At 40.9% G+C, this 27,146-nt stretch overlaps 2 protein-coding genes across 7 annotated transcripts in view; one reads left to right on the top strand and one right to left on the bottom strand.

Moving 5' to 3' along the window:
* Window positions 1-27,146, top strand: part of numb (NUMB endocytic adaptor protein) — a 59,665-nt gene that overhangs the window by 12,252 nt on the left and 20,267 nt on the right. The window contains exons 1-2 of one of the 4 annotated variants that reach the window (XM_076621778.1): window positions 17,639-17,655; window positions 20,476-20,904. The exons of 1 other annotated variant lie outside the window; for it this stretch is intronic. In XM_076621778.1, the coding sequence (XP_076477893.1) occupies window positions 20,830-20,904 (75 nt within the window). In that variant the 5' untranslated portion in view covers window positions 17,639-17,655; window positions 20,476-20,829. Of the gene's footprint in view, window positions 1-11,315; window positions 11,357-17,638; window positions 17,656-18,945; window positions 20,905-27,146 lie in introns of those variants that run through there. 2 more of the 4 variants (XM_076621780.1, XM_033338316.2) reach the window with 2 other exon arrangements.
* LOC117158951 (uncharacterized) lies at window positions 1,143-12,763 on the bottom strand. 3 transcript variants are annotated; one of them, XM_033338360.2, is made up of 5 exons: window positions 12,619-12,763; window positions 8,384-8,498; window positions 7,966-8,187; window positions 7,385-7,663; window positions 1,143-7,083 (listed from the first exon to the last, which is right to left on the bottom strand). In XM_033338360.2, the coding sequence occupies exons 2-5, from the start codon at window positions 8,429-8,431 to the stop codon at window positions 1,381-1,383; spliced, it is 6,252 nt and encodes a 2,083-aa protein (XP_033194251.2). In that variant the 5' UTR covers window positions 8,432-8,498; window positions 12,619-12,763; the 3' UTR covers window positions 1,143-1,380. The 3 variants fall into 3 exon arrangements, with proteins under 3 accessions (XP_033194251.2, XP_076477882.1, XP_076477883.1); XM_076621767.1 differs by lacking the exon at window positions 12,619-12,763 and adding an exon at window positions 12,058-12,590; XM_076621768.1 differs by lacking the exon at window positions 8,384-8,498 and having other exon boundaries at window positions 12,619-12,684.

The raw sequence follows: 27,146 nt of genomic DNA, 5'->3' as shown, positions 1-27,146 counted from the left end.
CACTTTTCCCTTGAGAATCGTGGCTTATGATCGGGGAAACGAGTCTACCGCAACAATCGGACCAACGTAAGCAGACGAAACGATCCAGACTTTTGTTAACGAACGAGTTACTCATTCGTTTTGGTCTTATCTCAATTATTTGTCCTATGAGATTCTTCAGAACGCGAGGATGAAGCAGCCACAAAACGAACGTATCGATGTAGGTAGATTTATAGGAAGTAAAGAATACTAATACATAGTTAAATATAAAGGTTATTCGATATTTCTCTAATATTACATGAAATAAGGCGATCAAGAGCCTATAATTCATGAAATTTACGCGTTTTACCACATTTATTACTATTGTACAAGAGAATTTATTCATTTTGATAACTTGTAATTTAATTTTTCAAGTTTTGTTAACATTTTGTTGTTATATAAAATAATTTACAAAAGAAAAAGAACCGTTACGCTTATTGCTTCGTTTATCAAACTGAACTTCCAATCTTGTTTCATGATTAAGCGAAGTTGACTGTAGGCGCCGTAATGTAGGCAACCGATAGCTACAAAGCAACGGCATGCAAACATGTTTGACAATAGTTAGGCGTAATAACATGTCGCAAACAATATGTACATATATTCGAGGCTAATACATTCTATTATTTAGATACACATTATATGTGCAATCCATTATAGAAAGATATGCATTCTTTTACCATTTAGATTGATTATTATCTATATGGATTTTATACGGATTCATTGATACTGTAGAAATTTAGAATACGTAAGTAGATTCTAGATAATGGTTCCGATATTATAAATATTAATTGAAGTAGAGTGCATAAACATTATTAAAATATTAGGATTCCCTAAGTTTTGCTAACGCAATATAATAGTGATTCCCAATTTGACAAATATTTGGCTGAAGCGTAGTGTCATCTTTTCAATATCGCATTCTGTAGTTTATTCAACCGGATAAAAATGATAAAGAATGATGCATTAGAAAAAAATTATTATTAGATTATGGATTACAGTAAACAAAATTAAATGGTAAATAAACAAGTAAATTTAAAGTCCTTTTTACCATAGTTGTTTGTTGCACTATTAATATTATACAGCCTATGTGTTAAGGAAAACGGTTTCAAATAACCAGAAAAAGTATCTTGTATAAGAAAAATTGTATCATATCTTCTTTTTTATTAACGATTATAGTACAGAGGAAGAAACCAATTTATGGACTAACCTAATATATTTTAGAAATTATTGTGCAAACTTCGATTCTTCCATTGACTTCAGTTAGGAATAAATTGATATTTCCTTCAATGCTCGTTGTAGCAACATTGTCCCTGGCTTGTATATAAATTACAAATTCTCATTTGTTCACTATCATAATTATGAAAATTATGATACCTCGTTCGAGCCTTTCGCTAATAACTGACTCAGTGGACCAACGTTAAATAGACATTGTTCTAAGATGAAAATTATCTCGCGCCCATTGACAATTGAAATTGCATCAAAATTATGCTTTCTTAGACAGCGCATTAAAGATGCATACCACATATCCTGCGGTGATTCAGTAGTACTAGGTTCGGCAGTAGCGCATGAACAACCGCTAGATGTTGTGGATTTTGTAGTGCTATTTGCTGGTCCTTCAGTACTACTTGAAGTAGATTCTTGGGTAGTGCTACTGGATGGTCCTTCTGTGCTACTTGAGCTGGATTCTTGGGTAGTGGCAATAGCTGGTCCTTCTGTGCTGCTAGGACTCGATTCTGGGGTAGTGCTAATAGCTGGTCCTTTTGTCGTATCTAAGGATGATTCATTTGTACTAGTTGTACTTGGACCTTCTGTGTTGCTTGAGCTGGATTCTTGGGTACTGCTACTTGCTGGTCCTTCTGTGGTGACTGAGAATGATTCCTTCGTACTAGTAGTACTTGGAGCTTCTGTGCTGCTTGAGCCGGATTCTTGAGTAGTTCTACTTGCTGGTCCTTCTGTGCTGCTTGAGCTGGATTCTTGGGTAGTTCTACTTGCAGGTCCTTCTGTGCTGCTTACGGTAGATTCTTGGCTAGTGCTACCGGCAGGCCCCTCTGTGGCGCTAGAACTGGAATCTGGGGTGGTGCTAATAGCTGGTCCTTCTGTGGTGTCTGAGGATAATCCCTTTGTGCTAGTGGTACTTGGAGCTTCCGTGCTGCTTGAGCTGGATTCTTGGGTACTGCTACTTGCTGGTCCTTCTGTGGTGACTGAGGATGATTCCTTCGTACTAGTAGTACTTGGAGCTTCTGTGCTGCTTGAGCTGGATTCTTGAGTAGTTCTACTTGCTGGTCCTTCTGTGCTGCTTACGGTAGATTCTTGGCTAGTGCTACCGGCAGGCCCCTCTGTGGCGCTAGAACTGGAATCTGGAGTGGTGCTAATAGCTGGTCCTTCTGTGGTGTCTGAGGATGATCCCTTTGTGCTAGTGGTACTTGGAGTTTCCGTGCTGCTTGAGCTGGATTCTTGGGAACTGCTACTCGCTGGCCCTCCTGTGCTGCTTGAGCTAGATTCTTGGGTAGTGGCAACAGTTGGTCCTTCTGTGGTGCTAGGTCTCGATTCTGGGGTAGTGCTAATAGCAGGTTGTTCTGTGCTGCTGGAGGATGATTCCTTTGTACTAGTTGTACTTGGACCTTCTGTGTTGCTTGAGCTGGATTCTTGGGTAGTGCTACTTGCTGGTCCTTCTGTCGTGTCTGAGGATGATTCCTTTGTACTAGTAGTACTTGGAGCTTCCGTGCTGCTTGAGCTGGATTCTTCAGTAGTTTTACTTGCTGGTACTTCTGTGCTGCTTACGGTAGATTGTTGGCTAGTGCTACTTGTAGGTCCTTCTGTGGCGCTAGAACTGGAGTCTGGAGTGGTGCTAATAGCTGGTCCTTCTGTGGTGTCTGAGGATGATCCCTTTGTGCTAGTGGTACTTGGAGTTTCCGTGCTGCTTGAGCTGGATTCTTGGGAACTGCTACTCGCTGGCCCTCCTGTGCTGCTTGAGCTAGATTCTTGGGTAGTGGCAACAGTTGGTCCTTCTGTGGTATTAGGTCTCGATTCTGGCGTAGTGCCAATAGCAGGTTGTTCTGTGCTGCTGGAGGATGATTCCTTTGTACTAGTTGTACTTGGACCTTCTGTGTTGCTTGAGCTGGATTCTTGGGTAGTGCTACTTGCTGGTCCTTCTGTCGTGTCTGAGGATGATTCCTTTGTACTAGTAGTACTTGGAGCTTCCGTGCTGCTTGAGCTGGATTCTTCAGTAGTTTTACTTGCTGGTACTTCTGTGCTGCTTACGGTAGATTGTTGGCTAGTGCTACTTGTAGGTCCTTCTGTGGCGCTAGAACTGGAGTCTGGAGTGGTGCTAATAGCTGGTCCTTCTGTCGTGTCTGAGGATGATTCCTTTGTACTAGTAGTACTTGGAGCTTCCGTGCTGCTTGAGCTGGATTCTTCAGTAGTTTTACTTGCTGGTGCTTCTGTGCTGCTTACGGTAGATTGTTGGCTAGTGCTACTTGTAGGTCCTTCTGTGGCGCTAGAACTGGAGTCTGGGGTGGTGCTAATAACTGGTCCTTCTGTGGTGTCTGAGGATGATCCCTTTGTACTAGTAGGTCTTGGACCTTCTGTGCTGCTTGAGCTGGAGTCCTGGGTAGAGCTACTTGTTGATCCTTCTGTGCTGCTTGAACTAGATTCTTGGGTACTGGTAAGAACTGGGCCTTCTGTGGTGCTAGAACTCGATTGTGGAATAGTGCTAATAGCAGGTTGTTCTGTGCTGCTGGAGGATGATTCCTTTGTACTATTTGTACTTGGACCTTCTGTGTTGCTTGAGCTGGATTCTTGGGTAGTGCTACTTGCTGATCCTTCTGTCGTGTCTGAGGATGATTCCTTTGTACTAGTAGTACTTGGAGCTTCTGTGCTGCTTGAGCTGGATTCTTGGGTAGTTCTACTTGCTTGCCCTTCTGTGCTGCTTGAGCTGGATTCTTGGGTACTTCTACTTACAGGTCCTTCTGTGGCGCTAGAACTGGAGTCTGGGGTAGTGCTAATAGCTGCTCCTTCTGTGGTGTCTGAAGATGATCCCTTTGTGCTAGTAGTACTTGGTGCTTCCGTGCTGCTTGAGCTGGATTCTTGGGTAGTGCTAATCGTTGGTTGTTCTGTGCTGCTTACGGTAGATTGTTGGCTAGTGCTACTTGCAGGTCCTTCTGTGGCGCTAGAACTGGAGTCTTGGGTGGTGCTAATAGCTGGTCCTTCTGTGGTGCCTGAGGATGATTCCCTTGTGCTAGTGGTACTTGGAGCTTCCGTGCTGCTTGAACTGGATTCTTGGGTAGTCCTACTTGCTGGTCCTTCTGTGCTGCTTGAGCTGGATTCTTGGGTAGTTCTACTTACAGGTGCTTCTGTGGTGCTAGAACTCGATTGTGGGATAGTGCTAATAGCAGGTTGTTCTGTGCTGCTGGAGGATGATTCCTTTGTGCTAGTAGTATTTGGAGCTTCTGTGCTGCTTGAGCTGGATTCTTGGGTAGTGCTAATCGTAGGTTGTTCTGTGCTGCTGGAGGATGATTCCTTTGTACTCGTAGTGCTTGGACCTTCTGTGCTGCTTGAGCTGGATTCTTGGGTAGTGCTACTCGCTGGTCCTCCTGTGCTGCTTGAGCTAGATTCTTGGGTAGTGGCAACAGTTGGACCTTCTGTGGTATTAGGTCTCGATTCTGGCGTAGTGCCAATAGCAGGTTGTTCTGTGCTGCTGGAGGATGATTCCTTTGTACTAGTTGTACTTGGACCTTCTGTGTTGCTTGAGCTGGATTCTTGGGTAGTGCTACTTGCTGGTCCTTCTGTCGTGTCTGAGGATGATTCCTTTGTACTAGTAGTACTTGGAGCTTCCGTGCTGCTTGAGCTGGATTCTTCAGTAGTTTTACTTGCTGGTACTTCTGTGCTGCTTACGGTAGATTGTTGGCTAGTGCTACTTGTAGGTCCTTCTGTGGCGCTAGAACTGGAGTCTGGAGTGGTGCTAATAGCTGGTCCTTCTGTGGTGTCTGAGGATGATCCCTTTGTGCTAGTGGTACTTGGAGTTTCCGTGCTGCTTGAGCTGGATTCTTGGGAACTGCTACTCGCTGGCCCTCCTGTGCTGCTTGAGCTAGATTCTTGGGTAGTGGCAACAGTTGGTCCTTCTGTGGTGCTAGGTCTCGATTCTGGGGTAGTGCTAATAGCAGGTTGTTCTGTGCTGCTGGAAGATGATTCCTTTGTACTGGTAGGACTTGGACCTTCTGTGCTGCTTGAGCTGGAGTCCTGGGTAGTGCTACTTGCTGATCCTTCTGTGCTGCTTGAGCTAGATTCTTGGGTACTGGTAAGAACTGGTCCTTCTGTGGTGCTAGAACTCGATTGTGGGATAGTGCTAATAGCAGGTTGTTCTGTGCTACTGGAGGATGATTCCTTTGTACTAGTTATACTTGGAGCTTCCGTGCTGCTTGACCTGGATTCTTGGGTAGTTCTACTTGCTGGTCCTTCTGTGCTGCTTGAGCTGGATTCTTGGGTAGTTCTACTTACAGGTCCTTCTGTGGCGCTAGAACTGGGGTCTAGGGTAGTGCTAATAGCAGGTTGTTCTGTGCTGCTGGAGGATGATTCCTTTGTACTAGTTGTACTTGGACCTTCTGTATTGCTTGAGCTGGATTCTTGGGTAGTGCTACTTGCTGGTCCTTCTGTGGTGTCTGAGGATGATTCCTTTGTACTAGTGGAACTTGGACCTCCTGTGGGGCCTGAGCTGGATTCTTGGGTAGTGCTACTGGCTGGACCTTCTGTATCGCTTGAGGTAGATTCTTGGGTAGTACTATTAGCTGGACCTACTGTGCTGCTTGAGCTGGATTCTTGGGTAGTGCTAATGGCAGGTTGTTCTGTGCTGCTGGAAGATGATTCCTTTGTACTAGTAGGACTTGGTCCTTCTGTGCTGCTTGAGCTGGAGTCCTGGGTAATGCTACTTGCTGATCCTTCTGTGCTGCTTGAGCTAGATTCTTGTGTAGTGGCAACAGTTGGTCCTTCTGTTATGCTAGGTCTCGATTCTGGGGTAGTGCTAATAGCAGGTTGTTCTGTGCTGCTGGAGGATGATTCCTTTGTACTAGTTGTACTTGGACCTCCTGTGTTGCTTGAGCTGGATTCTTGGGTAGTGCTACTTGCTGGTCCTTCTGTGGTGTCTGAGGATGTTTCCTTTGTAGTAGTAGAACTTGGACCTCCTGTGGGGCCTGAGCTGGATTCTTGGGTAGTGATACTAGCGGGTTCTTCTGTACTGGTTGATGATGATTCCTTTGTAGTCGTAGTACTTGGACCTCCGGTGCTGCTTGAGCTGGATTCTTGGGTAGTCCTACTTGCTGTTCCTTCTGTGCTGCTTGAGCTGGATTCTTGGGTAGTTCTACTTGCTGGTCCTTCTGTGGTGCTTGAACTGGAGTCTGGAGTAGTGCTAATAGCTGGTCCTTCGGTGGTGTCTGAGGATGATACCTTTGTGCTAGTAGTACGTGGAGCTTCTGTGCTGCTTGAGCTGGATCCTTGGGTAGTGCTACTAGCGGGTTCTTCTGTACTGGTTGAGGATGATTCCTTTGTACTAGTAGTACTTGGACCTCCTGTGCTGCTTGAGCTGGATTCTTGGGTAGTGCTACTTGTTGGTCCTTCTGTGCTGCTTACGGTAGATTCTTGGCCAGTGCTGCTTGCTGTGCTACCTGTGGTAGATTTTTGAGTAGTGCTGCCAGCTGACCCTTCTGTAGTGCTTGAGGTTGATTTTTCAGTTGCACTACTAGCTGGTTTTTTTGTGTTCCTGGAAGTCGATTCTTGGGTGGTACTACTAGTTGGTACTTTCGTAGTTACAGTTGTTTTGTCTGATGAGTGCGGTGCGCGTGTACCATGTGATGGTGTCGAGCGTTGTGTTGTCGAAGTTTGAGGCTCTACATTGTTGCATTTTTTAATCTTCTTGAGGATTTTTTCAAGTTTTTCAAAAAGAGATAGTTGAAGCTTTGTTACATTGCAGTCTGATAGTGTATGTTTCAATTTTGACATATGTTTAATCTGTTGGGTGGCTTCTTTTGTAATCTTCGGAAGATCCGTGTTCGAAAGTTTCGTTACTTTCCTCAGTCCCTATTATGGTTGTATGGGATAAAAATAAAATTTCTATTATATTAATTTGTAGTGGTTTTAATATCTTGCTAATTGTGATCATTTTTATGATTGTTACGAGGAATTAAATGTCGTTCATTTAAACTATAGAATATTATTTATAGATAATATCTGTATATAGTATATATTTTTGTATGTCGTTTTACGCATTACTAGGTTAAAAATATTTGTCGTTTATTCTGAATAAAATATATTTGTGTATAATTTTACTTTTTATTCCAGAAACGGTATTATTTATTGTAGAAACGGGTTAAGTACTTACGTTATCTAAACATGCAATTGCATCAATGAGATGTACGTTGGATACGACACATTGTGCAGTTTCGTCAACAACAGCTTCAGTCTTAGTCTGGAAGTTTTCAGAAGCTCGAACTATTTTCTCTTCCACTTCTATCGCTTCATCCATATAGTTTGAAACACATTTATTAACCGAATTTAAGATCTTGTCACGTATTTTCTTCAAGTCCTTTGCGATAGCTGTGCACTGGTCGTTATTATTTCTATGTGCTTTTTTTTTTAAAATTTTCATTTCATGTGCCACCTAGATGCACAAAGCGAAAAGACATTGTAACACAGAGAAACTTGTGTCATAATTTAATTATTCATTACATATGTACATATATAATATAATATAATATATTATGTAACATAGCACACATATATCTATCTTTTTCTATTTTTTCCATTTCGAAGCTATAGTTTGTTCTAGTTGTGTGAGGCACCCTGTATATATTTGAATCGTAATATCCAATTACCCATATGTATTACTCGTGGAATGACTTAAATGTATTTTTCAAATCTTGAAATGATTACTGCTAGGAATATACAATATTACACACTTACATCCTTCAATATGTCATTGACTTTATATTTCGCATTCCTCTTTATTTCTTTGCTGTTTTCCCTTATTTGCTTCAGATAAAAATTAGCTTCCTCTTTATGATGCTTTAAGACTACCTTTGCGTCTTGAACGATGCCTTTTATTTTTACCGTAACTTTTTCTTCGTGTTTATGTACTCTGCTCGCTGGATCGAGGAATCCTGGTAACCCAGGAAAGGCACTACCCTAAAATAAAACAAAAATAGATTTTTTGATAAGTTAGGTGGTGTCGTCGCGCGGAAATGTCTATCCGTAGGTAACTCGTTTTTAGAAACATCATGTAAGATGTAAATAAGAAGGAAAGATCAAATTATTTTGAAAAATATTAGCAAAAAGGAAAGAGATTCCGAGTTAACTCGGAACTTGAGAAAAATTCACTTACATACGCAGCTATAACGAAGAAACAGAGTACAATTGCGAATTTCACCATTTTTGACCCCTTCAAACACGACGAATTTGAGACAATGCCAAGATATTGCGTTTCTCATTTATATAAGCTGTAGAGTTCGTAAAAAATAATTTATCCGTCAAAAAACACACGTAGCTTTCGACACTTGTGTCAATGTACAAACATAGCTAATTAAAATGATACGACATGTAATTGACATATTATCGACGAATAATTTAACTTTTATGTCAACTACGCTATATATAATCAAATTGATCGAACGTAACGTACACGTTTCATTTTCTCCTTTAATCTTTTGATAAAGAAAGGTACTGCGGTTATTTATATATGATTGGAAACATTCGATCCAGCAATTTGACATTTTTGTCAAAATATTTTTTTGCCGTTTAGAGCTGCAATTTGTGCAAATAATATTGTACAATTTCGCTTTATTTTGTCAGAGATTGGTCAAATGATTACGCGATTTTATGTAGCGTCGAAATATATGATTTAAATAATTTCTCGTATTAAAATTTATATCCCTGTTAGCGGAGATCTTTTGTAATCTGCTCGTATAGCGTTTCTGATAACGCGTTGTTCGCTTCGTATTGTGCAAATTTATTTAAACAGATTTATTTGAATAAAGATTTATCGAGAAAGAAATTGAAGATTGTTAGAAAAGGAAAGAAGGAGTAACTTTGGAAAATTTGATATTTGCTTGACGTTACGGAATATTGTTTAAATGGCATTGATCGGTAGAGGAGGCGTTTTCGTAGCATCGTAATTCGAGTAACGATTTAAGTATCGAATCGTTTTGTATCTTCCGTATTTTACTATTTACGTTACTAACATTCATTTTTATATTTCTTTTCCTCGGGTATACTTTACGTATCTTTGTCGCAAATGTCGTAGCACGGTCTAACATACGTAGCAAAGTATAGTTACCAAATAGAAAATAGAATTGCAATTTTATATATGAATTAATTCAGCGAATCGAGGCAGCACAAAGGCGATTTCTTCGATTAACCTTCCATTAAATGTCTAATACGAAACTACCTTTTGTTGCAAGCAACATCTACATGTTAGGATCGAACGTTTCGCCGTTACGATCGACTTTCTACGAGCGACATGTTTGATCGTATGAGTGCGTACACGAGTAGCTGCAGACACGTAAAATTTCACCCCAATAAAACGTTCCCATAGAGTACGACGCGCAGGGTGTCGTGGGAACCGTTTCACTCGATGTAAAGCACCGTGCACATTTTTATGGGGCGCGTAGACGTAACCAAGTAGCTTGGGGATTCCTTTGTAATATAATGAATCGACGATTCTTCTCGTCTCAGCTATCGACCGATTTTCCCCTGCACGAGTATCTTGCCTCGGTCGATCGTACAATTTAGATGCGACAAGTGACGTAAATGCCGAAGAAGAAAAACCAAATGATGTAAAATACAAAGTAATTTTTTGCCGAAGAAGGGTGTCAATTTCATTCTGTGCCACTTATCTTTCTTCTATTTCTGTAAAAATTACAAGCGTCTGCGGTACAGAGGCTTTGAACGATGAACAGCCTAAATACGAAAATTAATCCTCCTCGCTTGTAACATCGAATCAACGATTTTTCAAACGAAAATGCGACAAAATTTATGAAACGATATAATACAAGAGCACGAACTGTTCGACTCTCTTACGTTCCTCGTACGTTACAGATCAATTTATAGAAAATATTTCAAATTAATGATTTTATCTCTTCGAAAAAGATAAAGAGAGAAGAGACGGAATGTTTCGATTAACCTAATATACGTATTTTTCTTTGCGTGAATTTGTTTGCTCGATCAATAATCCAATATTTGATAGAAATATACGTAAATGTATCAGTTAATGTTTGTATTCGTTCAAGCGAGCAGTGGGAATAGTTTTCGAGTAAACAGGAACAGGTCACGTACGTATGTACAACTTGAACGAACTTAACGTTTAAACGTTAGTCCATCAAATGTCAAGTTTTCGTCCTTTGGGTTTAACATTGGGAAAATCAGTTCTATTAAATGAAAACGTAACAATCAAAGTTACTTTAATAATAAAATAAAAAAAAAATAAAATTAATCGATTGTTCTCAATCTTATACAGGGTGGTTGATAACCGATGGTACAAGGGGTAAGGGGGTGATTCTACGCGAAAAAAGAAGTCGAAAATATAGAATAAAATTTTTTTTTTCTTTTTTTTTTAATTTTTCCGATCTACAGTGAGATCCGTTATAACGAGACGCGATAAAGTGGACGCGTACCGAGCGAAAATTCAAAGTCGATTTTCTCGAAAACAGAGCCTCGAACGAAAAATTTTTATTCTATATTTTCGACTTTTCGCGTATTTTCGATTTTTTCGCGTAGAATCACCCCCTTTCCGCTTGTACCACCGGTTACCAACCACCCTGTATATTTATCTCGATATATTTGTTATTAATATATGTAGAATATCTGTAAAAAGAATTTTTTCTAGTAAAATTTCCAAATAATCGTCATGTTTCTTTACGTTCTATTTAAAGAACAACGTAACTGACATTTCTTAAATTTGCATATATAAAAATTACACAATCACGTGATTCTGATTACATTAAATGTTTCGCAATGTTTCCTTAATGCTATCAGTTGATATAATATTTGTTATTTTATTGATTAAACGTGGAAATTAGCATAAACGTGTGTTTCATTTTGCGAACGAGCACGTTTATGATATATTGTTACTTGATAATCGAGGGGGTTCGAAGGAAAAGTAAATTTTAAATGTTAAAACACGTTGTTAACTCTACTCATAAAACTGTAACAATTCGTAAGAAAATTCCGATTATAAAGTTACATGTAACTATCGCTGTAACGTTATAATCGATCTAAAATTAATTTATAAAACAAACACGATATATTTTATGTTGCAGATAAATCCTCTTCAATCTGCGTCGAATACAAATACTTTTCGGTGAGTGCTTAAATACAATCTTTTTTATTCGATAGTTCGTTTACGAAAATACAACGTGCAAAGCGAATTACTTTAAAAATATAGAAATATTTTCCATAATAAATGTTCAATCTTTGCGTATAACACGTCTTTCACGTTTTTTATCACATTCGATGGAAGATCTAATGCCAATTAAAGTGTAACCTAATGCGACATTTAATATAAAACCTACTGTAAAACCTAGTTAGCGTAAGCTTTGTCATTAGCCGTAACCGAACCATGCAATCTCATCCCTCGTAAGCATAGAATCGGACGCATATGTCACGTTCTTAAAACTGTTTTTGTTTTTTAGAGGAAATCACTTTGAGAAACTAGATTTCTAACATCTGTTCTCGTATTCGCTTCCTGAACATACGAACATCGATGCCACGTGCTTCCTACGTGTCGTATAATGAATTTGAATTTAACCGAATTTAACCGAAGATGAATTTAAAAAACGGAATGAAAATATTTATTGCGAGATTGGCCATGGAAAATACTGGGCAAATATTTTCAATACAACTACTTGCTGTTTAAAAGAATAGGAAGAGATATTTAATGAAATTAACGTATTCCAATAAATCTACCAATATAAATCTATGATATAGTTAGTAGCAGATACTGCTGAAATCGAACGAATATCAAAGCTCAGTGCGCATCGCAGCACATGTTAGGTTTTGTACCTGTCGGCTCGATGTTCATGGGAATATACCGGCATGTGGTTTTTATCTGTGGCCATATGGCGTATCGGAAAATGCACGTGCGAAAGGATAGAGACAGAAATCCCGAGCAGAACACTGTCTTTTAATGCTGTCACAGTTTCGCGCAACACCACGACGAACGACCGACGATCAAATCTACGAACTGCTGGTAAAAGTTTAAAACGCGTCTCGTACTTGAAATTAAAAATTTCGTAAACGCAGAAGAAACTATTTCGAGGTAACGATAGAAATCACTACGCTGAAAACTGATTTTAATTTTCCCGTTGAACGAGTCGCGTTGAGATCGATTTCCACGACGGAGCTCTCCGGATCGACTCCGGATCGATCACTTTCGTCTTTACTGCTATTCCCTTTCGCGACTCAACGATGCCTTTAACGCGGCGACGAAGAAAACATCTAAAGGGAAAATACAAACGATTCTCGTTCTCCGTCTCTATTTGGGCGATTAACAAATATCGGATATAGCGACGCACCGAAGAAATACGCGATTACATAGACAAAAATTGTTCTTATCCGAACCACCTTTCTCCTTAGTACGAGTAATCGCTTAATTTCGATGCCTCGGAATGAGTGACACTTTCTTAAAGATACTCGCCAGACGTTTAACGTTTGACTTCTTGATGGAAAATTATATTTTATCACGATGCTCGTCTTACTGATATCGATCGTGCTACTCAACGATAACGTCTAATCGTTTCTCGATAGACCTTTTTCTTCGGGGTGGGGAAAAAAAACGAGGTTTTAACTTTATCTTTTTGAAATTAATACGATATATTTGCAGCGTCTAATCATTGTTTTTTTTTTTTTTCAAAACTTCACTCGTTATATTCACCGTAAATAAGCTTTTTTACCTCGCGTACGTTTGTATACCTCCATGACGCGTGAATTTACCATACAAAATTTGTTTATTTACGCTTGTTAGCAAAGTGCTGCTTTCGTGAATACGAATTCAACATTGTGTTAGCGAAATACAGCTTTCGCGAATATGAATTCTAATTTAGCTACTTTCTTTTAATATCATCGTGTTCGTTACGTGTTGTAAAAATATTTCTTTTTCATTTCCGGCCAGCGTAAACGGCATTCTATCAGAAACTCTGCTCTTTATTTTTTCACCTATAGCTCTTTAATAAATTACTTTTTAAATCAACGTTTGCGATTTTTCCAATTTTTACTTTACTTTATTTGTACCAAATATTTATATACTTCGTTAAAAGCATCTGTCGTTCCATGTTATCGAAATCGACGTCAAACTGCTGTTTAGCCACTTGTCACATCCTTCTCGAAAAGATAGTTTTCTAAAAAGTTATTCCGTAAATCAATATCCAATCTCCGATTGTTTCCTTTTACGCGTCGAAAATTTCATTGTAATTCTCCAATACGAATTTAAGAAACAATTTACTGCTTTCCACTTACGTAAAGACATTGTCAGTGATTTCTCCGCGATAAAATCGTTCTCTCGTAAATCGTTCCTGAAGCGAGACGTTAGCTTGCTACTTATCCATTTCCATGGTCGATCCACTCGTTACTCTTCGAAAGAGAACAAGAAACGTTCTAGCTCTGTCACGACACTCGTACATAATGTAAAATGAAACGTACTAACGGAACGAGTACTCTCAAATTTTGTCAAATATTTTGCCCCAATTTCATATCGTTATTCTTCGATTAACTTAAAACATACAACTCGGAAGAAGCTACCGATATTTTACATTCCGTTTAGATACCATTTTCTAAAAATACACGCCTAACAACACTCCGTACGTAGTAAACCACATCATCGATAAAGCGTCAAGCTCCACGTTCTCTATATTCTTATCTCAAATACGATTCTTCTTACGGATCGTCTGATGTACTTCATCGGTTCTTTCCCGCTCATCCGTGAACTATCCACGTGCCTTTCTTACATACGTGATCTCTCTCTCTCTTTCTCTCTCTCATTCACTCTCTCACTCACTCGCCAACCCCTCCCCCTTCCTCTAATTTACTCGAACGCGTACTATAACATCGACTAGAAAAAGCAAACCCTCTCGCCAGTTCACCTTCGTGCAACCGCAAGTGCGCTTTCTTCTTTTCTTCCCTCCTTCTTCTAGGCAGCGTCGTCTCGTTTCCTTCGCCTCTGGTGCCGCTCCTTTCTTCGTGCACCTGTGCTCACGCACGTCGCCGCGATATACACCGTGCTGCAATCGTACCGTGCTGGAACGCGTGTACGCACGTGAAAAGGTCGACGAAAATAGTCGCGTTAGCCTGCTACCTTTTGTACGTGCCGATCAAGGCTGTTCGAACGTTATTTTCGTCGATGGGGTCATTTTACGCGAGCCCCGTGCAAATAAACGGGGCGAATTTATTCGGTTCGATTAAATTCGATTCGATTGCCTCGCGCTCCTTCGCAATCACGGATCGTGACGGTGTAACGAGTGAACTCGCTTCTTCTCGCCTCCGGACTTCTTCGTTTTTACGATGAATTGCGAGTTCAGTCGCGGATCACAGCGTACAGATTAATCCGGATTTTTCTTTTACAAGTGGTTTTCAAAAAATCGTGCCTCGCTTCTTACTTAACATTTCGATTTCTTCCATTACGGTTCGTTATTCGTTCAACGTTTCTGCGATTTAATTTTTAATCTCATAATATTTAAACTCATATTGAAAATCATCGAAACACGTTAAAGACGAAGAAAAATCATTGTATGCAAATATGTCGCATGATTTGTAACTACAATGAATCTTAAGACGTATCGACTTCCTCACCTCGTAGTTAGCCGTTCGAACGACGAAAGCTCGCGAGCATTTATTAACCAAGTATAACGATTTTTGCGAACATTAGTTTCGCGTTGTTGGTTATTGTTGCAAGACAATGTTGTCTCCTACGTAGTAGTTTTTCTGCGTTGGTATCACGTCGAAAAACAAAGCGAGGAAGGACGAAACCATAAATGCAGCTGCCAACTTTCTTTCTCTACGATCGTAGTGATACACTGGTACGAAAAGTAAATCAAGGAGGCACAGCTGCGTGAAAAAATACACCCATTCATAAAATACAGTCTCGTTAGCAATTTGGTAACTATTTGGTAACAACAATTTCGTAATTCTTGCGATAAAGTCTTTCTTTCGTTTATTTTACTTTTGACTTTGCGTCGTGCAATACGACAAGTGCTTTGCACCAAGCTTGATATTTTAATTGTGTACTTACATTGATATTAATTGAATGTGTACTTACGAATTTCAGAAAGCCCGTTTATCTGTACTTTCGATATCGCAACAATTTTACAATAAGATCAAGTTGTAACAAGTTCAGAGCTTCGAGCTTTTATCTAAAGCAAAAGGTAAACTGAAACACGTATATGTAACATTATCTTTCTAACTGTTGCTACACAGAATCACGACGATAGTCATTCGAAAAGCAAACATATTCGTATTACGTTACATCGACTTCGAGTCGTGGACGTCGACGAATAATAATCTCCGAATCGTGACTGTATCCGAAGAAAATTTGAATTTCTAAAGCCACTTACCTCAATACCTTATTTGCATTTTACCTCGCGTTTTTCTCATAGAACCTGATTCCGTTTGTGTCAACCGGAAATGTCAAGCGAGAAGGGGATGTTTTTCCCATTTTGCAAATCGATTCGAAGAAACATATACGTATAGAAATTCATGGATGAGTTTAAGAATAAAAAGCCGTATTGGACAAATTTTTTAACAGTTCGTTCGTTCCACTCGAGACTATCCGCCAAATGTCCTTATCAAATACGAAATAACATCAAACGCTAAACGAAACATGTCTGGTTACTCGAGATCCCGAATCTTCTACCCCCTACTGGCGTTGTCGCGAGAAGGCCACGTGAAATCTCTATCGAATGATCTATAAACGCAGGAAACCCTGTTGGGTTTCGCGGTGAACTTTTCTCAGTCGTGTCTCAGCAGATGTACGACCATTTGCCATGGCAGCTGCACTCCTCACCACCGTAAACTTGAAGCACCAGTCCCGGATCTTCGTTCTACCTGACCCTACCCTCACGGTTTTAACCATCCTCCGAATCTTCGCGAAATATCCTCCTCGATTCTGTATTGGACGTGAGGAATTTTTACAAAATTGCACACCGATCTTTCCAATGTATTAATTGATGGAAAGTTGGCCGAAGCAGATCGGCATTTCCCGTTGTAATCTCGTAATCGCGCGATAAACCGGTTTCTCGCGGTGCAAATTCGAGTTTGCTCGATAGAGAAATGCACGGAGGCACCAAGAACGCTTCGTATAGCCCTGGTTAGTTTGAGAGTAGGGAAAAGGTAGCTGGGTCTGAGTGGAACATTCATCGTCCAAGGATGGAGTGGGGGTTGACTCGTGCTCGTATCTAAATGGACGAAAAACAGGGACAACGATCTCGTGCCCGTAGCCACTGGAGAACCACCAAAGTAGCTTAATTTCAATTTTCCCTGTATTACATTTTTTATGGTTAGGAGGAAATTTGTCGATGTGTATAAGATGCTTTGGATGGAAAAATGGCCGCAGAGAACAAAAGCGATGGTCGGGTTGGAAGAATTTGATGAAATTTTAATTGAAGAAAAGTTAGTCTTGGAATGCATCAGTTTGCGTAATGCAAACGAAATACGATTTGTACGATGAATTGTAAATAAATCGTGATAGATACGAACAGATAGGGTGAGAGCCGAAAATGACTATGCACTTTGTAGATACAAAATTTATTTAAAGACTCTTACAAATATTTAAAAAATTAGAAATTATACAAATTGAAAACTCGTTAAAACGATATACGATATGTAGAGAAGTACAAATTAATGGTAAAACACAGGTAAATCGATATTATAGGAATCTGATTTTTGTAAGGTATATATTCGCTTGTGGGTCATTGTACATACGATAAATATATTTATTTATAGACAGGTGTATTTGTAACGCAAATATTTTTTAAAAAAGGTAAAAAGGAATCTACTCGACCTCTCGTCGTAAACGTAGCACCGATCTTCCTCGAATTCAGGATTCTTCGAGCCTTAATTTTTCTTGACTCTACCCGTTTCTCTTCTCTTTTCTTATCATATCACACGGTCTGATAACTTTCTCCAAGCTTTATTACACGGTACCGAAATAGGGTACAATCTATTTGCCTCTGGACTTTTGGTTCGTACTTGAAGATGTACTTGAAGAGACACAGGGCATCGATGGAAATAAGTACATGCCTGGGGCGCCGTAGGACCCGGGTAGAGCGACATGGGCCCGTTTGAACTACGGCATTCACGTCCCGAGTGTTTCAGGGGGGGGTTCTTGCACGTCTCTGGTGTCGGAATACCGGAAGGTTGTACGTGTATATCATCGTCTCGTCGAGAGCTTTTCTATTACCTCGTGTTGTTCAGTGAAAGTGAAACGCGTTCACCTCGTGTCTATATCGCGACGAAAGTGAAGCGACTGATAACGTGTTCTACTCGATGCTTTTTCGTTTTTACCTTACTGATAAAACGGAGCTGCAACTACCCAAAGCTACACGCGAGCATGATACCTTCACCAGGTGGCGCGGAGGTTCTTCAAATAAGAAACGACCGTTTTACTCAAATGTAAGAGAATGTGCGTGTGATCCGATCGAGCATTAGGATCTTTCAAAATTTATAAGCAGCACTTCGGAAAATTGGAAAAACTGTCGCGTGCCAGAATTTTCGAGAATTTTGTCCACACTTGTCGTCACCCGAGATACGGAATTTTGGTGATAAGTTTGTAAAATCCACTTATAAATGATCTTTATCTTATATTTTCGGAATAAGTAGAACGTTCTGTGTCTGTTCCTATGGATGACGGTCAGTTCGTTGATGCGACAGATCAAACGTACGCTACAGTTCCGGTGGGGTCGGCGGAAGTAGCTGAGCGTAACGGCGGCAGTTCTAACGGAAAAACGTGGGAACTAGTATCGTCGTGGCTCTACTCTTCATTAGCTGATGCGTGTTAAAATACGATCATCTTGTTAAAACATCCACGTAACGGACAAACTCTTCTTCTGTCTCGAATTGTAAAATAGAACGTATACAAACTCTTCTGCGACGTAAGAAAGAGAAAAATAATAGGCGGTGACAGAATATTTTACGAAAACGATTTATTTACAAACGAAAATTTACAGACGATTCTTTCTTTTTCTCTCCTCTCCTTCCTTTTCGTTACGATTCAAATATTTCATAATAACAAATCGACCTCGCAATCAAAAGTAAAAGATAAAATGACGTTCTTCCGTTGATCGACCTTTCGATCGAAACGAACGCTCGTAAATATTCGATAACCTCCGCGAGGAAACGGAATCGCATTCGAGTAACGGTTTCCTGTCGACGCGGTTGAAAGGCTTTTCGTCTCGTTCGAAGACTCGGGGAGAACACTCTCGTAATTCTCTCTTACAATAGCGTTCGACTATTAAGCGGTCGACGAGCGAGACGACTTCGGATGAAATTTGCACCTTTGCGGCGGTTTCGGAACTATTTGATTCGTGTCTCTCTCGTAAGGAATTGGAAGCGGCTGCTCGTAATTAGAAAAGGAGTATATAGACAGAGGAAACGGAGCAAAGTATCCGTCGAAGACAAAGAATCAAAGGCAGAGAGGCTGTTAGTTCGGTACGATGCTTCCGAGACGATTCGAGAATTTCTCTTCCCTCGGGAACTCTCGACAGTCTTTTTGACTCTCGCACGAGTTAAAGGGACAATGCGGCCACGATCGAATCGTGAACTCGACTAAACCACGAACGAATAACCGTGGTAGGATTCGTCATCGATTAAAAATAACGAGCCACGGAGATAGACGCGTCGACGCGATCATCGTCGAGCAGTAAAAAGCGGTGCGTATCGTACGGATAGCGAACGAGCAACAGGATATAATGTAGTCGATCCCCACTGGTCTAACGTAAGGTAAACTAGACAAAAGAGACGCGACGAGCGCGAAACCGAGAAAGAGTAGCTGAGATCCCACTCTGGGCACAGTCCATGACGTCAACCTCTGAGGCCAAGTCGTACGACCAGTTTGAACTGCTAGCTCGCGGTAAGAAGGGAAGAAGAAGATGAGGAAGAAGCGTCGCTAGTCTGTTCGCCCGTTCCTCGAACCGTCCCCGATACATCGACGTTTTTACCGGCCGGTTTCTCGTTACGCAGCGCCGCCATTACGATTCAAAAACATTCTCCGATCATTCATCGAGAGACAATAGCTGGTTTCAAATATTTCGGCTTTCTATCGTTGATCAAACGCGTGGTCAAAGTGTCAGGTAAAAGGACACGAGGAGTTTGTTCGTTCGCGTTTGGAACTAGCAGTGACGGAAGAAGAGGAAGAATAGAAAGAAGAGCGTCGTATAGCGTTGCACAGAGTCGACAGAGTTGACAGATCAGAGAAGCGATCGAGAGATAGATTGGATTATGAATTTGACAAGCGCATTCGAGTAAAAGAGTCGAATAGGAGGACGTAGAAGCTTCGTTTCTATTTGAGATCGGTCGTATCGGTTAGTATCGACGAAAGAAAAGAACTGTCGAGATTCGTTTGAAAGATCGATATTCAGGATCGATTAAACGAGCGTGGTCAGAGTGTCGAGGTTCGCAATTTGTCGGGATTAATAGGAACCAAAAAAAAAAAAAAAAAAAAAAAAAAAACGAGGAAGAGTAGAAAGAAGAGGTACGGTGTCGCGCAGAGTTGTACACAATGTGGTGACAGTGACAAGTAGTGATGCGTGAATTTGTGCAGCGTATAGAGGCTCGCGAATACCCACGATGAAACTCGGTCGTTCGGTGACGGTACCTTGGTCGATCGGGAAGCCCCCACAGTTACCCGCCTCCTCAGTCCTCAGTGCTGCACCTTCGCTCGGACACTACGGTGTCTTATTCGATCGAGCGAATTCGTAGCTTGATCGAGTAACTACCGCCGAAAGGTACGTGTACGGTGCACGTGTGTCCACGAGATCGTTGCTAATAGCGCGGCAGTGTAACGAGTTCGATCGAAAACGACGCGTTATGTTTCGACCGTGCAAGGTAATTTAATAGCGTTGTTATTCGTGGCTCTTATCGTGATTCTCTCTCGACGTCTTCTTCGAGTCTTGGGTGTTGAAATCATTCGATACGTACATTTGCCATCTCGAAGCGGTACGTGGCACGAACAAAACGTAGAAACGACGATAAACTCGAACGTTGAGAATTCAAAGCACGTCAAGGGCCTCGCGCGATTCACGCATAAATCTGGCAGATAGAGCGTACACGTTAGCTCGCCTCGTCGAGTCAAACGGAAAAAGCAAGGCCACGTCAGTCGCAAAATTCTCGAAAATTCCGGTACACGCCAAACGAAAATTCCCTTCTATTATTAATGATAATGGAACGTCGAATTCATACATGTTTGAACGATTCTTCGACTTCGTTGAATCATAGGTGACTTGACTCTAGCTTGTACCGTGTGTCTGATGCGGTAAGTGCCATTGATGGCCTATATCGAGTGCGCGTGGACGAGATCGTCGATATCGCGATAGTGTGGCGTTAAAGAAAATAGCGACAGTGCGGAAGAAAGTGTTGGAAGGAGAAATTAATGGACGAGAATAAACGACGATCGTGAAAAACGTGCGTGGACATAGAGGAAAAGAAGCAAAGTGCACGGACGTTCGATGATATCGTCACTGTGCATGGTGTACGGAGGGAAACAACCAACGACGAGGCACGGGACGTTGTGTTTGGATACTTGACGCGGTCGCTACTGCGCGTTGTGAAAACATCGAGGCCAAAGGAGAAATGGGAAACCACCCGTCCGCCCACCAGCCGCTCGAGAGAGCTACCAGCCATGCTGGAAATGGTCTTCGCCTCTCGGTACGTTCGCGATCTTGTTTTACGTCAACGATAACTCTCGCAGATGCCCACGTGTGACGTGCACGCCTCTCTCGATGCAATATCGTTAAATGGAGCGTATACACGTTGTTTCGCGTGTTACGTGTTCCTCCATCCTCCAGAGTCGTTCGGCCTTTGAAGCCTCTCGACCTTCCACCGCGCACTTTCGGCCTTTTACTTTGCTCAACCGCCGATATGCTTGCGTCGATCGCTTTGGTCAGAATTTTAGAAACTATCGTAAAGGAGGCAGGTCGAGCTTTTTAGATGGGATAGGGGATATTTCGTGTAAAATTAGAATTTGAAAAGGGGATGGGCCGTGTATAAAAGTTAATACCAATTACAGTATCGAGTGGCGTGGTAACGATCGTAAGTACTAGATCAGAATCGACCAATTTTGGGGAATTTTTAAGTAAAAGAAAATCTTTCCTTCACTTTGAGCGAATTCTAAACACGAAAGATCTAAAACGGGAAACATTCTTTTTTCGTATGTTTCTTCTTCTACTCTCCTACTGCCGATAAGAGCGAAACTTTCTCGAAACTCCATAGAATAATAGAAAAGATATGGGATACTCTTAGAAACGTCCAATTTTTACGTATTCCCAGCGATCGTGTTTATTATCGCTAAAGATTTTATCGAGATCATAAATACGTATCGTGAGTCAGAAGTAATAACAAATGTTCCTAAAAATAATTAGCAGACCCTCTACTCGGTTGATTTTATCACTTAAGAATATAATCGATATTTTCGAAAGTTTCAACGACTTCTTTAAATTGTCCGTTTAGCGCAAATATTACGACAGCCGACCGTTCCATCTTCGAAATTGCAATTATTTTCTTGAATTATCCAGATGGCCGGTGTTCTAATTATTTTGAGTAAGATATTTAGAATTCAAGCGGCAAAAGACTCTGACAGAGAAAGCATAAGAAATTGCTTTTGAGCCGTAGCATCAGAATTTTTGATAAGAATATCGTTTGAAGGTTGTGTACAATAAATTGGGACTATAGGCTTTAACGAGAACCAGCGAACACCAGTATACGAGGAACGAACGATTTCATACCATTAGCAAAATGTATTTCTTCTCTATGTATATATATATATACACTTTAGCTTAATAATACAAATAATAGCGCCAATAATATGAATGGTTACATTAAAAAGTAAAAGTTCAAAAATCGATAGGTTCCGACACAGACACAGAGACGTCCATGCTACATCTTCCTACGTAAAATACGAAAAAAGATGTAAAGAAACCGAAAGATGTGTAGACGAAGTAAACATATCGAAAAAGTAAAGCTTTCGGTGCGGTGAAACTGTCCGAAGCAGCGAAACTGGATTCCGTTGTTTGTCCAAGAAAAACAATTTTTATGAAATATTACTTAGGGCGTTTGATTTCGAACTTCTTCGATTCAAGCGCGTATTAAATTCGGCCTTCGTCGTGGGCGGATGAGTATTTTCGTGGACTGGATCAAACTGGTCCTGTAAAGGTCACGATGAAGGTCGCTTGCATTCCATTTTATTCCCCAGATTTCGGATCCCTTGAATTTTTCGTTCGGCTCGTGTCCATTCACGATTATATCGTCCTTTTCCTCCCATCTTTCGCGATAAAAAATGATAATTTCGCTGCGATTTGTTCGTCTAATATTAACTCGCCAATTACATACTCATTTACGTAAAAGCTTGTACCGATCGCATAGCAATTACGACTAGTTAGGTTTTTAGCGAAACCGGTGAAAAATCCATTCGCATGCGTATAAAGTAAATGAAATTAAATGATCTGAGACTGATAAATTTCGGAACAAAGCTACCAAAGTATGTATCGATTTAACGACGCTATCGAGTCGTGTAGATCCAAACACGATAGAATTGTTAATAAGTTTGTTTCGCGTTACAAATTACAAACACATGCTTCGCGTTGCATCGTCGTCTAATTGCTGCCTGTCGTGTCACTCGCATCGACAGAACGCAGTGAATTTGAAAAGCAAAGCGAAGCAAAGATCCTTTGAAGACTGGTCGACCAACCGTCGATCAAACGGTCTTTTCTTTCTTCTCTTTATTCGCATCGCAGTTGTTGGTGTTGTGTCGAGTGCCAATAGCGCCTTATTTTTTATGTAATACTCGAGTCTTACACGCGGTTTCGTTTTCACGCCAAACACACGTTAAATTTTTATATCGAACGTTCGGCATCGTTCGTGTGTTCACACGGCGCAAACGTTAACAAATTAAACACAACGAGCGTTCGCTTTAAAAAGATACAACAGCGAGTAACAAGGAACAACAAAATTGAAGATTCGCCATTAACATAATCTTTACCACTTTTCTGATGCACGGTGCATTACGAATCACGATTACGTAGTTTCATGCATATCTGTGAACAATCTTCGCCTGTAATAGGGACAGCTCCGTTCCGAGAATTCCTACTGACACACGGCTTTCTGATAAATTCTCCTCGAGGACTTCGAGTCGGCTGCACAAGAGGCTTTGCGTGTAATATACCGTGCAAAAGTCTTAGGCCGTCTGTCTTACCGATACTACAAGCGGACGAGTAAACGCAGTTACTTTTACGAGACATTCGCACACGCTGTTATACGGAAACGAACTGTAAGCTGTTGTACGGAACGAAACGAACATTTTTTGCAGATTTTAAATACCTTTGTTCGATATATCGGCTGAAAATTTTGCGGAGTAACCGTAAACCGCAAGCTGAACGGACATTCGTTTCGAAGGCGAAACTCGAACTGTGTCGACTGTGAAATTTTATCGCTCTCTCGTTGAAGAAAAGCGAAACCTACGGTGTTTCGAACAATCGTCGACGTTGGCCTGCATTCGCGTGCGTTCGCGTGTTGCGGCACGATGCTATTAACGAACGCTACCGTTTTCAGGATTTTTCATTCAAGGTTACGCGGTTTGCGTTACTAATTGTCATTTGCGTAATGGTTAATTAATGACCGTTGGAAGAGAAAGCGTCGGTCAGGCAATCCGTGACATCGAGGTTGATTGTTATTAACGAACCTACGTTAAGACGAGGATCGACGGAACGGGGACGAACGGAGACGGACAAAAAAGGCAGCGTGTAAAGCAAAAGGTGTTTGTTTTATTTAAAAAGCCATACATATGTATTACGCCTATGTAATTAGATATCTTTGGCGAGTTGTTCGTTTTAACTCGATCGTATATATTTCGCAAATATTTTCCATCGAGATTTAGTTGTCGAGAGTAGTTGCATGCATTAGTTCGTACAAATATAGAACACCCTCGGAAGGAAAATAATTGAGACAAATGGATAAGATACGTGAGAACCTCGACAAGTTAGGTTTCGCAGTTTCAAACTTCTTATCCTTAAACCGAAACTCTTCGCAAGAGAAGTCGAAACTTTTTTCTCTCGTGCTTCTTAATCCTTTCGAGATACATTTTGCAAAGCGAACTCGAAGGAAGCAGGACGATATCTCTCGTTTCCTACCATTTTGTCTGAAATTATCGTTGCATCGTATCGAAGCAAAGAAAAGCACGTGATTTCATTTGGTCGGTTTCCCGATTCATCGAAGCTTCGATACGTCAAGATAATACGCGACCATAATCTACGAATGCGAAATTACACGAGAGAATCGCGTTTTTACGTTACAAGTTACATCCGTGTAATTATCTTTCTCGATAGCATTCGCCGTTTTACGGTTGTTCGCTCGCTTAGACGTGGATTAACGAGTCACACGGATGACCATGTTTCTTCCACCAATTTCTTTCATCAGAGAATCGTACAATCTTTTACCTTCTGATCTCGTTAGAATTTAATTCCGCTAAAAGTGAAGAGTGATGCGAACCATTAGTCGAAGAAATTACCGCCACGTCGCCGGCGAATTGCCTTGCCAACCGAATGCCACTGGATCTAGAACGGACGGAAGAAATTTATCCAGCGTCTCGCCCGATGCTTTCGACGATCTTTTATCGTATTTCATAAAAGACGAACCGAGAGCACTGAACATTCCACGGACAACGAAGTAAAAGAAAAGTCTTCTGTAAAACTGTCGAAAACTTTACATCGTAACGATGATCTTATCGAGAATTATTATCCGGATAGAAGTAAATTATTTACGAATTATCAAGTCGAGTAACTTTCAAAGAACGTTCGAAAGATACAGCTACACCGTTTACGTTTCAAATGTGAACGCATAAAACGCGCTGAAACCTGTCTGAAACACCGTTAGCGCAATTGTGTTTGACAATGACTCTAAACGGTACTGAACTTTTAATTGTCGTTGAAGGTTTTAAAGTAACAGAAGTAGACGAAATCCTTTCGAGGTAAATGGGAAACTTTTCAACGACGAAGTGAAAATTCCAGCAGCGCTGTAAAAGGATCCTAAGTCGAGGGATACTTTGCGATCTTTCTAGTTAAAAGGCAACCCCTGGTTAAAACTGGTTGAAACGTTCCCTGGCGGCATCGAAGTGGCCGATCCTTGGCTGCTCTCGAGCCGCATCTCGAGAGAGTAGTCGCTTTCACTCGATCGTGACGATACGACGCGACGCTTTCCATCGCGATACGCGCGCGTAATCATTGCGGAGACGCGATTAAAAAATCTTACGAACGTTACCAAACTAGAGGTAACTATGCGTAATATCCGCCGGATGTGATACAGTTTAATCGTTTCTAATCATTTTTCATTTTTTCATTCGAACAACGTTCGTTTCTCGTGCTAAATCTATGAAAAATTAAAATCACTCTTCGTCTTATCCTTCGACGGTATTGTTCGTGGTAACGATTAAATCGATGTTTTTGCGAAACAGAGGAAAGACCGGCAGGGCAGTATATGAATCGTATCGGTTTTTGTTGCTTCGTGATTTAAAAATGACCGTGTCGTACGAGATTAATGGTATTCGATCGGCTCGATATACAGGGTGGTTGGTAACTGGTGGTACAAGCGGAAAGGGGGTGATTCTACGCGAAAAAAGAAGTCGAAAATATAGAATAACAATTTTTCGTTCGAGGCTTTGTTTTCGAGAAAATCGACTTTGAATTTTCGCTCGGTACGCGTCCACTTTATCGCGTCTCGTTATAACGGATCTCACTGCAACATTTTCACCAATTTTTGTAATAATAAACTTTGCGATTACTTCATATTATTTCATCATGTATTCCTAATTTTCCGTTACGGCAAAAACAAACTTAAACCGCGATAATATCCATCGAGACAACGATCTACAGTGAGATCCGTTATAACGAGACGCGATAAAATGCACGCGTACCGAGCGAAAATTCAAAGTCGATTTTCTCGAAAACAAAGCCTCGAACGAAAAATTGTTATTCTATATTTTCGACTTCTTTTTTCGCGTAGAATCACCCCCTTTCCGCTTGTACCACCGGTTGCCAACCACCCTGTATTTACCACGATTATGGAAACGAACGTAAAGTATTATATGTCGGAGAAGAAAAGACAGCGGGATTTACCGTCCGGAATGTTGGGACAAACCCCAATACACTAATCCAGACTTTTACTATAGCCGCCCTTAAGTAATAAAAATAAGAAATAGTCTTAATGTTCCAATCTGATTTTATGACGATGGGTTTGGGCTCGAAGTGACATGGCAGGTCACCGGACGTAGCCACGGTCACAGAAGGGACATGTACCTGACAGAGGTATGAAACGATTATATGGCTCTCCTTAAAACAAAGATTAACCCGAGAAGCGGGGATAGGAGTATATAAGGGCAGCCTCTTTTGGATTGACGGAGTCAGAGTGAGACTTAGAGTTAGTCAGTTAGTTAGTGAGTCGTTGGACGATTGAGTTATCGGGAAGTTACCCGAATCGAGTAGCACGTTGATACGAGTCTTCCCGTGGACCGTGGATTCGTCGTCGAACCTGAATTCGCTGTCACCATCATCCCGACCACCCTATTACCATTACGCGTAGCGTCTGGTAGTGTCCACATGCGTACTGATAGAGATTGGCTACATTCGCGACGGTAAAGTAAGTAAAGGTTCGTCGAACGCCCAAGTGCCAACCTGCCTCCGACATATATATTTGCGTATTTGAAACAATTTGAGATACAACGTCGAAATATATCCGTGAATGAATTTTGCGCAACGTATCTGAGAATCATAGCGTACATTGATCCGTTTCCATCGCACTTTCTTCATTGTGTTTATTACGATCAATTATCGCGCGTGCAACTTGAGTCAGATGCAAGACGATCGTAATGAAGTTCATCCTCAACTGGAGCACGTCGAACCAAG

The sequence above is a fragment of the Bombus vancouverensis genome, chromosome 9, assembly GCF_051014615.1.
Source record: "Bombus vancouverensis nearcticus chromosome 9, iyBomVanc1_principal, whole genome shotgun sequence".
Taxonomy (NCBI): domain Eukaryota; kingdom Metazoa; phylum Arthropoda; class Insecta; order Hymenoptera; family Apidae; genus Bombus; species Bombus vancouverensis.
This window is presented reverse-complemented; position numbering and strand designations above follow the sequence as displayed.